The 16,299-nt window shown below is 43.0% G+C and overlaps 1 protein-coding gene across 2 annotated transcripts in view; it reads right to left on the reverse strand.

Annotated features, from left to right (window-relative positions):
* CCDC146 (coiled-coil domain containing 146) overlaps positions 1 to 16,299 on the reverse strand; it is a 188,215-nt gene that overhangs the window by 78,991 nt on the left and 92,925 nt on the right. For both annotated transcript variants that reach the window (XM_060244689.1, XM_060244690.1), the window contains one exon: positions 14,007 to 14,089. In XM_060244689.1, coding sequence (XP_060100672.1) covers positions 14,007 to 14,089 — 83 coding nt within the window. The remainder of the gene's footprint in view (positions 1 to 14,006; positions 14,090 to 16,299) is intronic.

Below are 16,299 nucleotides of genomic sequence, written 5' to 3' on the forward strand. Positions count from 1 at the left end.
GGAGCTAAGGTTCCAACCACTTACCACCTTCCCACATACGGAGTCACCAAAATACTCTCTCTAACCTGAAACCTTCCTACAAAACAAGGGAGGCCTATCACACTTCAGTAGGAACAAATCACTCAAAAATCTCTCTTTTTCCTTCCCTCATTGGAATTTTAAAGCAGACTCCCGTATACAAAGTTTTGTTTGGTAAAGCTTCCAGTCTTCTTGCTACAAAAATAAATTCAATATGATAAGTACTGCATCATGTGAGCAATTAAGAGGTAATTATTGGTTAATATCCTGAAGTTTCTAGGCCCTTTAAACACAATTTTGCTTAACATAAACCACAGTATTTTGACTAACTAGTGCATATACAACATTTACTAATTCTGTCACTTAAAGCTATATCTCCCACGTTTCCCATCAGTAAAACTAGATGTCAAGCATGCTATTTCTAAAGGTGGTTAGCAGACAAGCTAGCTACAAAGCAGAACATTCCTCCTTCTTTCCCCCCCTCCTGTTTTCTTCCTTTTTCCAAAGGATGCATAATAAATCCTTCTGTACCCAGGATGTTTAGAGTAACCTTGTATTAATGGTGTAGAGTGCCTCTCCCCCCGATTCACAAGCCAGGTCTTATTGGTTCTCAGAGGATGTGTGAGAAAGGGAGATGTTTTTATTAGCTGACATTCCTTAGTCATAAAAGAGATACTAGTGAGTAGCCTTTGAACCCTCAACTCAATTTGCACCTTTATGTTATTCTTTTGAAGTTATCTGTAACCTAGCCTTTTGAAGTGTGCCTATAAGTTACTATCCAGTGCTATGTATGTTATTACTTCCAAGGAGTCCGTCCTTGGGCAAGCTATTGAGTTTTACAATAAAGCAACTTTTGATTAAAGGACAAAAGCTTGATTATTGAGAAATATCAATGCTTGACATTTTGGAAGTAATTTTACTTGGGGACATAACCGAATTGGCAACTTTCTGACCGTATGGTGGAGAGAACTCCAGACAATGGAAAAGTCCCCACAACTCCGGAGAGACCACGAGGTGAGCTACGAGGAGATGGTGCCGGCACCTCCATGGCACATCCTCGACGCTTGAGAGCCACAGAGAGAGGATCTCCCCTGCACATCTAGCAACTGTTTATCACCCCTAAAGTGTGGGTCCCCAGAACGTCAACCACCTTGATGGATGAAGCACCAGCTCAGAGAGAAGCGATCCTGGCACTACCCTCCATGCATTTGAGAATTGGGGAAGAGAGCGACCAGGGCACTTCGGAAGCGAGTGGAGGGAATAGCCGGGAAGACCGAGGACGGCCATACCCTGACAAGAAGGAGAATGAAGGTGGAGACAGAGAACGGCGATGCCCGGATGACGAGGAGGAAGAGCCAAATCCCGATGCCCGGGAATTCCTCCAGACGATGAGAACCGAGATGGCAGAGATGGCCAAGGGGTTGAGGAATGAAATGCAAGCCAATGCTACCTTCATGGCCCAAGAGATGAGAAGGCAATTAGAGAGAGTGCTGCAGTCACAAGATCCAAGAGGAGGGCCACTACCCCCTCCGGGGAGGCAACAGCCACTACCTCCGCTTCCGTTACCTCCCATACCCCATGACTACGAGAGGTGATGAGATCTGGATGCCACCTTCGATGGTGACCCAGAAGAGATGGAGTACTTCTCAATTAAAGCGAATAGCTTCATGCATTATTGGGGAAATACCTTCCCTGACGAATTTAGCAGAGTGGATTATCTGGGGTTGAAACTGAAAGGGGCTCCGAAAAGATGGTACGTGAGTTTATATGAGACCAGAAGCCCAGAACTAGACACCGTGGCCACGTTCCTTCGAGCCCTGCTGACCCAGAATGAAGATCCCCTGCAAGAAACGAGAGCTCTCACCGCCTTGAGAGACCTACAGCAAGGATCCAAAGCTGTGCGTGAGTACGCTGCCAAATTTTGGGCCAACATGGCCAAGATCTGGGGAAGGAACGAACAAATGAAAATAGAGCAATTCCAGTGGGGCTTAAATGCGAGCGTAGTGGATTGGGCCCTCCAACAAGCCTGCCCTACTACACTGGTAGGGTGTGTGCAACTAGCAGGCGAAGTAGAAACAAACATGAAACGAATGGCCCTACAACGTCAACAGCAGCAAGGGGGAAAGGGGGGACGTGAGTCTCGGTTGGGGGCGAAACCAGATGGGAAAAAGGCTAGCCAAGCTGGGGGAGCTACCAAATCCGCTACCCCAAGACACTGCTTTTGGTGTGCGACCTAAACCACCTGGCGGCCAATTGCCCGAGTGACCTCAAGCCCCCCCCCCTTACTCCGAAACCCGGCGCACCCAAGGCGAAAAAGGCGGAAGGTCGGTTGAAAGAGTCGGCGAAAGGGAGCTTGGCTAGCCGCAACCCCTCTAGGGGAGGAAATTATTATTGTAGATGAGCTAAGTGAAACATCCTGGGATGATGAGCTGGCGGGAAATGGGGACGACCTGCACTGAGAGGTACCAAGCAGCAGGTCGCGGAATTAACGGCACAACTGAGGGTGAGAATAACTGGAACTTTATTTTTCATCCCTTTGACTTTGTTAAATCATAAACTAAAGAGGTTCATTTACACCCGAGCTCTGATCGACTTGGGGTGTACTAGAGACATAATCACGCCCAAATTAGTGGAAGCTCTGGGGCTTCCTAAGAATCCATTACCTCACCCCATACAATTTGAGCAAATGGATGGAACTATAATGAGAGGGGAGCCCTGCACCGAGCAGACCCAAGAAGTACCAGTGGGAATAGAAGACCATTGGGATTCTGAAATATTTGTGATAGCTCCCTCCTCGTCCTTTGACATTGTACTAGGAGTAGGATGGCTAGCCAAACACGAACTCGACATAAAGTGGGGGGACCAAATCATAGACTTTAGAGATAAAAAGTATGAACACCACCACTGGAACGGGGCCTGGGGTCCCGAACCACCCCCTAGAAATGAGAAACTATGCTTAACCATTGAAGAAATAAAATCGATCACCAAGGAATACAGAGACGTAAGACGAGTGTTTAGCAAAGAGGAGGCTAACGAACTCCCCCCCCATAGAAATACAGACTGTGCCATTGAATTAATCCCGGGACAGGAACTCCCGAAGGCTCAACTATATTCGATGGGGTGGGCTGAGAAAGCCAAATTGTGAAAATTTTTGGACAAAGATTTAAAAAGAGGTTTCATAAGACCCGCCACTGCACCCCACGCCACCCCCATACTATTTCGAAAAAAGGACAGGGCTTCATCTTTGTATGGCTTTTAGGGGGATTAATGTGATTTCTACTTCCAATTCATACCCCATACCATTGATAAAGGATTTACTCAGCACCGTATCAGAAGGGAAAATTTCCCCAAAGTTAGACTTGCGAGATGCTTACTTCCGGGTGCGGGGAGGGGGGGGGGGAGATGAATGGAAGACAGCGTTTAACACACCCATGGGGCAATTTGAGTATCTAGTCATGCCTTTTGGATTGCAAGGAGCCCCTGGAGTTTTCATGAACTTTATAAATGAAGTTCTGCGTAAGTACCTGTACAAAGGGGTAGTGGTGTACCTGGATGATGTAATTATTTATTCTCAAGATTTGTAATCCCATGTAAAATTGATCAGAGAAGTTCTGAACATCCTCTATGAAAATCAACTGTATGCTAAATTATCCAAATGTGAATTCCATAAGACAGAATTGGACTACTTAGGATACCAAGTGTCTGGGAGAGAGCTAGCCATGGATCCGGCTAAAATACAAGCCGTAATAGATTGGGAACCCCTGAGGACATGTAGACAGTTCCAATCCTTTCTTGGATTCGTGAACTTTTATAGTAATTTTATACAGGGGTTCGCACACACCATGCTGCCCTTAACGGCTCTCCTGAAAATGAAAGCGAAGGGCCCAGAGGCTAAAAGGCTGGGAGCTAAGTTAGAATGGTTGGCCAAATGCCAAGAGGTGTTCAATAAATTGAAAAGACTATTCACTAGCGAACCTATCTTAATTCACCCCAACGAGTTAAAACCTTTTGTGGTATAATGTGATGCCAATGACATCGCGGTGGGGGCAATTCTGATGCAACCTGATGAGGAGGGGGCCTTAAAACCTTGTGCGTACATATTCAAAAAGTTCACTCATGAACAGAGAAATTGGTCGGTCTGGGACAAAGAGGCTTTCGCAGTAACTTTTGCTCTAAAAACGTGATCATGGCTAGAAGGGGCGAGGGTCCCATTCGAAATTTGGACAGATCACAAAAACCTGGAAGCCCTTATGGGGCGAAGGAAACTAACCGAGAAACAAATCCGGTGGGTAGGCTTCTTTGCCAAATTTGACTTTATTCTAAAACACATCCAAGGTTCTAAAAACTTTTTCGCTGATGCACTATCTAGGCTCCCTCAACATAACAGTCAAAGAGAGGAAGTGATCGACTCCATCATTCCACCAAGTCAGTTATGGGGGGCAGTAACCACCCGCTCTAAGGCAAAACATGAAAAACTGGAAGAAAAATGGGGAGGAGAAAGACTGATCAACGAAGTTGAAAAAGAGGGAGAAGCCAAACCAGAGGGGGGGGGAAGGGTGAAGGGGGCTTCTGGTACAAGGATGGTAAATTATATGTACCAGAAAGCTTTCAGAAAGAAGTGCTACAGTTTTGTCACAACAACAAACTTTCGGGGCACTTTGGATATGTTAAAACGTTGCATTTAGTGAACCGGCAATTTTGGTGGCCGTTCATGAAACTATGTTGCCTCTTGTCTGATATGCTTAATGGCAAAAAGAAGGGGAGGAAAGCCTCCCGGATTGTTACAACCATTGGAGACAGCTACCAGACCATGGTCAGTTGTCTCGATGGATTTTATTGTGGAACTACCGATGTTGCAAGGGAAAAAACTGTAATTTTAGTAATAGTAGACACCTTTTCAAAACAAGCTCATTTCATCCCTTGCACCCAGTTTGGTGTAGTGGTTTGGAGAGCCAGTTTGGTGTAGTGGTTAAGTGTGCGGACTCTTATCTGGGAGAACCGGGTTTGATTCCCCACTCCTCCACTTGCACCTGCTGAAATGGCCTTGGGTCAGCCATAGCTCTGGCAGAGGTTGTCCTTGAAAGGGCAGCTGCTGTGAGAACCCTCTCCAGCCCCACCCACCTCACAGGGTGTCTGTTGTGGGGGAGGAAGATAAAGGAGATTGTGAGCCGCTCTGAGACTCTTCGGAGTGGAGGGCGGGATATAAATCCAATATCTTCTTCTTCTTCTTCTTCTTGCACCCAAATTCCCACTGCTAAAAAGTTAGCGCAATTATTCTTCCAGCACATGGTCAAATTACACTCGTTCCCAGATAAAGTAATTAGCGACCAGGGTTCTCAGTTTGTTGCCAACTTCTGGCGGGAGTTTTGTAAACTAACTGGAATTGAACAGGGATTGAGCTCAGCCTACCATCCTCAAACAGACGGACAGACGGAGAAGGTGAATGCCTTATTAGAGCAATACTTAAGGTGCTTTGTGAATTATCAGCAATCGAACTGGGTAGAACTCTTGCCATTTGCAGAATATGGATATAACAACAGTGTGCATAGCTCTACAAAGACTTTGCCATTCTTAGTAGTGAATGGTTACGAAGGGAAACCTTTCCCAGTACTACCGGGGGGGGGGGGGGACACCAGAAGTACCCTCATCTTTCGAACAATGGTGGGGAAAACTGGGAAAAGTTTGGAAAGTTATTCAAGAAAATCTAGAGCTAGCCAAAGAAACATACAAAAACATTATGATAAAAGTCATGCTCCTGTTTGGGATTTTAAAGTGGGAGAGACAATAGAAAAAGAAAAAAAACCCTCTGCCTTGAGCAGTGGTCTTAATTTCATAAGAACAAACAGTGTTTAAATTCATTAACAAGATATCACCAAAATACTAAGCTAATTTTTAAATAACATATAATCAACATTTCAAGAGTGCATTAACTGAATACATAAGCCTTAGAATTCATAACAATCTATTAAAAACCTAAAATATTACTTAGTACACTCCTTATACCTGTATTGATTTAAAACTTTTGCATCCCTAAGGATTGTAGTAAAAAGAAAAAAAAATTCCCTCTAACCCTCCCCCCTTCTAAATACTAAGCTAATTTCATTCTAGAATGAATTAACAATATAAAAGCATTCAAGTATTATGATTTAGATTTCAACCAGAAATAATCCAAAAAACATTTCATTCAACACTTATTATCCAACTTTCATATAACAATTAACAACTATCTAAAAGTAAAAAAGAACTGTATGAGAAATTCATTGTTCAGCCAGATTAATCATATTAGTTATACCAGATCTATTTCATAAAAGCAGTGTTAATAGGGTTAAAATAACTATATACATCTTAAATTGATTGTTCAAAAATACATTAATTTAGTAGAGTAACAAAGTGATCTCCATATAAGAATAAAACTATACCTAAAACTCTTTAAAAACACATATGAATTACAACAGTTAAGCCATCAAAAATCATGGTTTAAGTCAGTGATTATTATGAGTGTTTGAACTAATAAAAAATCAGCTGAATTGTCAGTGCAGTTTATGTTTTACAGTCTCTTATTAAACATTTTGCATTACATCCAGACACTTGCTATCCTATAAATGCTTTCAGTCATCAGTTCAGGTTGCTTCAGTAGAGGGTGAGTCCTCTCTTACTGGAAGGAAGGCACGCACATCTTCTTCTTCACTCTGCGACAGTTTTAAATTGAGATTGTCCAGTAGTAATTTCCCCGTCATGATGTCTGACGCTTTAAACAATGTGTCTCCTTTGTATACAAGAATATCGGAGACAGAAAAAAAGTCTCTTACCGATGGTGAGGTCTCTGTAATGGCTTTCGCTGTAAATTTAGCTCTGGTTTTTGCCTTGGCTTTCGTTTTGAAACATTTTCCCATCTGGAACCTGTTTCGGAGTCTGTGACGTGGCCGAAGCACCCAGATTTAGCAGGGAAAGCTTATGAGCTTTACTGAAACGCATCCGCCATTACTCAGCGATGCCCCCCCCCCCCAGGGGACAGTCTTGTGATGTTGTCTGATGTGATAGTGAGGGAGTCAAAGAGACTGCTTGGATGCAGTAGCTGTTTTTTTGGAAGGTTGAGAATGAGATCGCAGCTGAAAGGGTTGCCTTGCTGGAGGGGCTTTCCGCTTCTAGTATTCGGTCTGCTTGGGCAAGCGTTGACACTTGTAATAGGATGGTTTCCAAGCCCTTGGCCTGCTAATTGGATGGGTTTGGTGTTGGGTAACTCCTAGTCTTTTTTGCTGCTGTCATCCACTGTGGTGAGAATGTCGTCAGTAGTGGCGTTGAAAAGACCCTGGCCATCAAAGGGTAAATCTTCGATTTTAAATTTAATGTCCGGTTGTAATGAAGAGGAGCGTAGCCGCACAGAGCAATGGATGTGGATAAGGTTCTAGAGGAACAGGCGACAGCATGGCGCACAGAGTTGATTTGCTGCTTGCTCACCCTTGATATTTCTTGGAGAAGCTGCATGGCCTGTTTTTGTGAAGAATCAGGCATGGAAGGAACCAGAGCAGTCAGTTGAGACGCCAAGTTGAAAGTGTAAGCAGAGAAATATGCTAGATAATTATGTATCTTAGAAGTAGCTGTTGTTAGAGCATAGATTTTTCTTCCCAGCATGTCAAGCTTTTTCCCGTCCCTTTCAGGCGGGGCAGAGTGTCTTGTTTGTTTGGATTTGGTCGCAGAGTGAACGATCATGGAGTTGGGTGCAGGATGATTAAAGAGAAACTTAGACTCCAGTGCATGAATCTTGTATAAAGACTCTACATGCTTAGATGTTGGAGGTACCGATGCAGGCTTGTCCCAGGCCTTCTTCAAGCCTTCGAGATGAAAAGGAAGCATCGGCAGGAAGGAGCCGGCAGGCAGATCAGCATAAACCAGATCATGGACAAAGTCTGAGACTTTTGGTAAGTCAGTGGTAAGTTTGATACTCAGGGTGGTAGCCATGTTAGTAATCAAATCCAGGTAAGCCTTGGATCCCTCAGAGGGAGAGAGGTCAGCAGGCTTAATGATGTCTGAAGCTGGTGATGCAGGGGTACTCTTCACAGAGTCTGAGGAATCTGACTGTTCAGAGTCAGAATCATTAGAAACATTGATCGGAGTTATTGGACAAGGAGTGTCCGGTAAAGGCTTGTCCGGTAACTCCTTAGATGTATCAGGTAAGGCTATTTCCTTCCTTTTCGAGGGCTTGGCCAAGGGTGCAGAAGTAGATGCTGCAGGCGACAGTCTTCTTCTCGAATCCATGATGTAGTGACTGTGCCGCTGAGGAAACAATACCTCACGGTACTGAGAAGGTACCGAGGATCTTCACGGTACCGAGAAGAGAGGTCCTCACGGTACTAAGACGAGGAGTCTTCATGGTACCGAGAACAGTAGGCATCATGGGAAGGAGAGCGAGAATACCTCGAATGATGATGGTACCTATAATAGTAACTCCTAGGAGACATAGACCTCAATGTGCTGTCCATGTGGGCATAGGAATAGTGCTCTCTACGGAGTCAAGGCGGAGATTGCTGGTAGGTGTAAGCTTGTGCAGAAACATCAATATAGGTAGGAGAATGGTGATGTGATGTAGACCTGGAGCGACGGTGATCGTGCACCTGGGTGGACATTTCCTTGTAGAGAGGAGATACTGCCATATCCTTGACGGAACGAGAGGAAAGGGTTTGAGCATGTCATGACATGCTTTGCATGTCATGTCTCGAAAGGCGTGCAGCTTGAATAAGTTTGCGCGTTGCTGTCGAGGGCGAAATGGTGGTGGATCTGAAGAGAGGATCTCTTCAGGCAAAGTATCTTGCAGAGAAGGTGACCTCGATGGAATGCAAATGACATCAGATGTGATAACGTCCGTAGGAGCCGAGAGCTCTATAGGAAGTATCGGAACTGTAGAGGTCGATGCCACAGTCAGATATATTGAATCAGTAGCGTTAGCCCTAGATATCAAATCCGTAGCAGGAACCGAAGTAGATGTCATAGTATGAGTAGGGACTGTAGGATCCGTAGTCGAAGTAGAAGAAGTCTGTCGAGGATCCGTTGTCAAAACCGAAGAAGTCTGTTGAGTTTGAGAACTGTGGGACTTGGAGGATTCGGAAAGGTGTTTCGATGAGCAGTGTTTCTTTGTCGAATTGGAGGATTTCTTAGTGTGTTTGACAGACTTATGCTTACTGGGAGCCGATGCCACGGAAGCTGCCGAATGCGCCAGATCCCTTTCTGGATTGAGGGAGGTTGGCGAAGTATGGAGCCCCTAGTTGTGGGGCATAACAGGGTGCAAAGATGATTCTAAAGGATGGCTATGGAGTCCAGCAGCCTGATTTTTTCTTGCTTGCTTTCCAAATTGGCTGCAATGAGTGCAAGCTTCAACTCTGTGGGCGTCCCCCAATCAAAAAAGACACAATGAATACCCATCAGTAGAGGGAATTTTAGTTCCACAGTTAGTACAGTTTGCCTTCCTTCCCTTCCATACGCTCAGAGGGGGGGAGGGGAGGGGGAAGTGGTGAAAGACAAAAATTAAAGTCTCTCTTTTTTTAATAGGAATAAAAGAAGGACGAAAGAAGCAAAGACGGTAATGATATCACAAGAGTAAGCCTGAGGAGAAGACTGGTGGAGACGTGACGAGTTAGGTGTGATCCAAGCGGCGGCAGAGAAGAAACTGAGTGGGTGGAGTGCCTCCCCCTCGCTCCAGGCATGTGCAGTGGATGCCTGCTCCCCAGGGCAAGAGGGAATGCGCGCCAAAATAAACGCCTGAGGCTAGTTATCTATGCTCCAAGATGGGGTTCGTGGCTAAGCAGAGAATCCATGTGTGGGACTTCCACTGCTGGAAGTCTGAATTTTTTGAAGTTTCTGGTATGAGAGAATAAAACTTAGGAAAAGGAAGGTTTAGCTTTAGGTTTCACAGGGTGTTCCCAATCTGCTTCATCACTGAGTAAAACCCCAGCTGATAGAGGAACCCAAGGTGGATTTATTCCTTGACTTTGGTAATGATTTTATCAGAGCCCTTGGGAAATTCAGCATCCTCATCTATTATCCCATTTAGGGTATAAAAGCCGTCCAGGGTTGCCAAGACCTTCAATGAAAGTCTAATATAAAGCTCCTGGGACTATGGCAGTAGGCAAATTATCTGCCTCTTCCTCATATAATTCAACCTCTTCTTTAACAGAAGAGAAGGCTGAGGACTCAGAACCCCCCTTTTGATCACAAAACAGAGGATTGCGATCCCTGGGGGACCTATAATTTGTTTTGTTCAACTTTTTAAAAATTAAAATGGGTTAAAGAATTTACTCACACCCTTATCTCTGTCCAATTTCTTGGACTTAAAGAGTGTGTCTCTGGCTTGGAGCCCTCTTTCCAAAGGTCTCTACAATCCTTTCTGATTCACCCTACAATCAGGAAGATGATTGGCTTTGACACCTTCCCCTGAAACATCCATGGTTTGACTCTCAAACTGAGTGTCATTATTGGATGAAGGGGAATTTAGCAGTTAGAATTCAGTTAGAATGCTGAGTCCTCCATGTTGAATCCCTGGGCTGCAACGGAAAGTGAAAGCAGTTCCTCAGTCTGAAGTAGTTAATCCCTCTAGGACCCAGGGGCTGATTCAATATAAGGCAGCTCCTGAGATGACCGCCTTTCCCACTCTTTTTTCTCCCTGAAAATCTGAGGGGAACAAAGGGACCTTATTATCCAGGGAAAAACAAGCCTTTGGCTCCCAACCATAAGAGAAGGGAGGGGGAAATTTTCTTAGCCATTTGCCCACCAGGTTCCCTTTACAAATGAGGAAAACCAAGGCAGAAGAAAAGGGAAAATGCTGGATCAGTGCCCAGGGCACAACGCTACCTTATTCACAGGGTGCAGCCAGCTTGGACCTCCACCAGCTCTGAATAAATCATCTGCACCAGGAGTTATGAAGTCTCAGCCTTCTGGGCTAGCACCTGGGTGACACAGCTCCAGAGACTGCTGCTGACTCTACCACTCACTTATGTGTCCCCACAAGTGTAGGGTCACAAAGAAAACAGCAAGGAGGGATGCTGGTGGCAAAAGTGGGAGTCAACGAAGCTCTAAGACCACTGTAGAACAAGCTTGCGGTCTCAGTGTCAAAGGAACCCATGTGGCCAGCCACTGCAGTGAAGAACAGCATACCAGAGAGGCTTGGGTGCCTAGGTACCTTCCTGTCTGGTTCCCTGATTGCCTCAACTTCTTTCTTATCAGGATCTTTGACCTCAACAGAGCTCAAGCTGACATGTCCTGCTTCAAGGGCAGGGCTGGTAAGACTAGGAAACCAGGGGATGTCCTTCCTCTCCAGGATCAAGTTTAAGCCAACCCTGTCCTCGGAGAGGAGGAGCTACATTCCTAATAGTAAGGACTGGCCCATTACCAGGACCACTGGAGAACTCATTATTGAAAAGATTAAGTGCAGTACTGAAGACATAGTATTAAAGCCACTGGTGTAGGACTTATATATACTGTAAGAATAATGTAATCAACAGTAGTCAACTGTGCAAATTCAACCTCTATGAATTCCCCCAGATTCATAATTAAAACAATTAATTGATTAAGTATACTATAATTGTTGATATATAATTGATATTGTAAATGATTAAACATATTGTAACTAATAACAGAACTGATTATGTAAAACAGGGGTGGCCAACAGTAGCTCTCCAGATGTTTTTTGCCTAAAACTCCCATCAGTCCCAGCCATTGGCCATGCTGACTGGGGCTGATGGGAGTCGTAGGCAAAAAACATCTGGAGAGCTACCGTTGGCCATCCCTGATGTAAAAGATTAAGTGCAATAGTGGAGACTAGTAGCATTAAAGGTGCTAGCAACTGTGTAAATTCAACATTTATAAACTCCCCTACTTGAACAAATTAAACATAGTTCAGAGGTTAGTGAATGGGAGTAACAAGCACACAGTAATAGGGAGTGTATTATTAATCTCCCTTTCTCCCAAAAACCCTAACTAGAGAAGCTATATCTGTCCTAACCCCCCCTCCTCTGAAGATACTGCTCGTCAAACAGAGTATACCTAAAGGTGGTTAGACTCTGTAATGGATTCAAGCATTTAGCCTGGAAGCTGGGAACAGCTTGCAACAATTGGCTGGGACACAGCCATGGTAACGATAATGTAGCGAATTGAGAGGGGCTTGGAGGGAAGAAAAATGCTTCAGAGTTTTGAGTTTTCAGTTAGTTGGAGCTTGAGTATTGGAGTAGTGGAATGAGAACTGTGTACTGAAGCTGATCAGTTGTTGTGAAGCAATTAAAAGGAGCTGAGAACAGTCAGTGGGGCTGAGTTCCTTGAGTGGACAGAACTGAATAAGAAGCTTCTGTCAGAGAGAGAGTTATAACTCAGAAGGGGGTCAAAACCAGGCACCTTCTGTGAGGAGAAACTCTCTGTGGAGTTCTGTCAGAACACAGGGCAGACTCCTAGTTAAACTGAGAACACTCAAACACTCTGAAAGGAGGACTGGATTCTGGTGGCTAGAAAGGAATCCCAAGTTTCAGACTAAGAATCTAGCTGCGTGGGACACACCAGGAGCGAGGGGCTGCTTTTCAGCTCTCAAAGGTGTGAGTCCTGTATGCTAGTGTGTATCTCTGTGAGGGAGAATTTATCTGGCACAAGTCAGGAGTCCTCAGTGTGAGTGGCAAAGAGTGTCAGTTTATTATTTTTATGATTTTAGAAGCCTGAGCATAGGGATATACCAACTTCACTGCATAGCATTCCTAGTGCCAAATAGGCACTGCCTGCATATACAAAGTTTTTGTATAGTTCTATAAATATGGTTTATATTTTAAAACTATCTCAGCCTGATATATCTCTGGTGTTTAGCCTAATCACTATTATTTTACCCCCTCCCTTGCCTTTTGTGAACCAATAAATATTCTTTGTGGTTTTTGAAAACGTTTGGCACCTATTTTATATTTCTGATTGGATTTCAGTCTGTGTGTTCCTGAGGTACTGAGGAAGGTGACAGAAAAATTTCATAGAAGTCACCCTCCCAAGTTGACCCTGACTGGTTCTTTACAGAGTCATTTGACCACTGACAGGATAAATAGGTGAGGGTGGCGGGGAGAAGAGAAAAAGGTAAAACAGCTCTGGAGACTTGAAGTTACAGTAAAAAAGAATAACAATGCTAAATGGTTGGTTTGATAGGAACCCATTTTGGAGAGGGTTGGGTGCTTGGAGACTTGTCAGGAGACTGCTTCGGCAAAGAGTTAGGAACTTTGGAATTAAAAGAATGCAGGACAGATTGACTGCTTTTCATGTCTGCTTCCATGTCCACTTTCCATGTCTGTGTAATTATACTACTAGTTTGCAAGGGGAAGACCAGCAATATAGAATTTTGGCTTCTGTAGTTTATTTGTAATGGTTTTCATGCTTGTCTTCTTTGAAGTTTCCAGTGTCAAATCCTGATATACTTGGATTGCTGTTCCCTGGTAAGTAAAAAAAATTTAGTGCTTCCTTCCTTCACTTTCTGGTTGTTACTTAATATGAGGTCACTTTTCATGTTACTTTGCACGTTACAGAGTCCTTCTGTTTGGAAATAGAAGTTTGCATCAAATTTTCAATGTGAGTTTTTTGCCTCCTAAATTCACACATTCCATTTTCTCCTTTTGATTGCAGTGTGTACATAGAAGAGGCTTCAGCCTTCCTCCTGCATTGTTTCTGTATCCTCAAATCATCCCTTAAAGCTGCTCTTCGTTGCACCGTGGAAATCAAATTATTTACCTGGTTTTATGCAATTTTCGCAACAGTGACTTCATAGGGTAGACATGACAATGGCTTAGAGAGAGAAGGCTAAAGTCAGGTCTCCCTAGATGCCACAAGGAGTAAAAGGCACAGTTCAGTCTGGAAGACACAAAATGTCTCATTATGCAGAGTCCTCATACTGTCCACAAACACACATGGAACTTTGGAGTGTGTGAAATGGCTTTTTATGGATTTACCAGGAGAATACACATAAAAGTCTACTAATAACTTACCTTACTAGAGTCTCATGCAGAAGGGTATACTTTGCCTTCAACTCAGATACTCTGGTTCCAGGGATTTTCCCAGCATAAAATAACTGCAGAATGACAAGATTGACAAGTGTCAGTTATTTATATTGTTCATGCTTTGTGAGATCATTACCTGATGATCTTTCAGTCTTTCAGCTCTTGACAACATTTTAGATAAGAAAAGTGCACAATAGACTTCTGTAACAACTTGCACTACACAGGTCAATATAAATGGAATTCTACATAGAATCAAAATGGAGGCCATTTAAAAATACAATTTAACATGTCATTATTGCCCAAAAACCACTAGCTACTGCTTGCAAATACAATCCAACAATTCACATCCAGTGTGGTCAGGTAAACTTCTGATGACCTGCTGTTGCTTTAATGAAACTTATTTCAAAGTTAAGGGTTGGCTCCTACAACTCCTTTCCATGTTCCCCCGTGTAAGGAAGCTTCCACTAAAACAAGAAGTTCTTCTCCTTGGTGAAAGAGCATCTGGAAAAAGTGGACATCTTCTTGTGTCAAAAGAATGTGCTGCTGGTGATGGACTGGAGTTACAAAATCCAGTCCTTTGAGATTAAGGGTGTGGTCGGACAGGCAGGTTGCCTTGGCAGTATCTCAACTTTAAATAAGATGCTGGAGTTTGGGGTGGTTTCTGTTAATCAGAAAGTGCGCCCTAAGCCAGCATCATAGTGCCACAGGCCCATGGTTGGTCAGTCTCATCACTGTGCCATGACCTCTGGCTGGGTTGGTTTTTTTCCTATGTCCTGTTGTGCATGGACAGAAGCAGACACATAATGGCATGGCAAGATGATCAGTATACTGTGTTTTGTGGCTATGTCATTAAATCTGATGACTGTAAGAATCCAACAAATTGATTCAGGAAGATTGCTGCTTGTCAGATTATCACTGAACAAACAGTGTAGGCCAGTAACAAAACAAGGCAACTTTTGAATCTCATTACAGGAATAATTCTGGCAATTGGTAGGATACAATATCTTTAATGGGTTAGAACCAATGATCTAGAGTTCTTGCATAAGTGGATCCAACCCATTAAAGATCATCTTCTTTTTTTGTCAATATAAACTGGATGATTAAACAATCACAGGCAAGAGGTAAGAATCCACAGGCAAGAGGTAAGGATTCTAAAACATGCACATTCTCGATCTAAGAAAGCACAAACAGATCAAGATAGCTTTTGTCCAGTTTGGGTGTCACTACTGTGTAAATGTTAGGGATGGGCATGAACTATGAAACTGTGGTTTGGTTTGTGGTGGACCCACGGACTAAACAATGAACTGAACTAAAATGGCCTCACAGGAACGAAACTGGTTTGTACATGGAAAGAAGCTGTTATTTCCTTGCTACCTAAAGAAGATAGAGATGCCACCAATGTGAAAAATTACAGACCAATTTCGCTTTTAAATAATGACTATAAAATATTTACAAGAAACCTGGCAGAACGACTTAAACAACATCTGATAAATTTTATAAAGGAAGATCAAGATGGTTTTCTTCCCAAAAGACAAATAAGAGACAATATTAGGACTGTTGTAAATATTGTAGAATATTATGAAAGACATCCAGAAAAAGAAGTAGCATTATTCTTTGCGGATGCAGAGAAAGCATTTGACAATTTAAACTGGGACTTTATGTTTGCAGTAATGGACAAGATGGAGCTTGGAGAAAGCTTTATAAGAATGATAAAAGCAATATATTCTGAACAAAGGGCAAGGTTGTGTGTTAATGCAGATCTTACAGAAAAAATGAAAATTAACAAAGGTACTAGACAAGGTTGCCCGCTTTCACCATTGTTGTTTATAATGACTCTTGAAATTTTATTGATGCAGATTCAAGAAGAAAAAGATGTAGAAGGATTACAAATAAAAGGATGTACTTACAAATATAGAGCATTTGCTGATGATATAATGTTTATAAATGAAAACCCCATACAAGTTACACCTTTGTTGTTAACAAAAATACAAGAGTTTGGGGAGTTGGCAGGACTTTATATAAATAAAGAAAAATCTAAAATTCTGTGCAAGAATATGCAGATGAATAGACAACAAGAATTACAAAGACTAACGGGCCGTGAAGTCACTTCTAAGGTAAAGTACCTAGGGGTGGAGATAATAATGAAAAATATTGATTTGTTTAAGAATAATTATGAGAAGTTATGGCGTAAAATAGAGGAAGATATGCTAAAATAGAACAAGCTCAATTTATCATTGCTGGGTAGAATAGCTGCAATAAAAATGAATATTCTACCAAGGAT

The sequence above is a fragment of the Heteronotia binoei genome, chromosome 8, assembly GCF_032191835.1.
Source record: "Heteronotia binoei isolate CCM8104 ecotype False Entrance Well chromosome 8, APGP_CSIRO_Hbin_v1, whole genome shotgun sequence".
Taxonomy (NCBI): domain Eukaryota; kingdom Metazoa; phylum Chordata; class Lepidosauria; order Squamata; family Gekkonidae; genus Heteronotia; species Heteronotia binoei.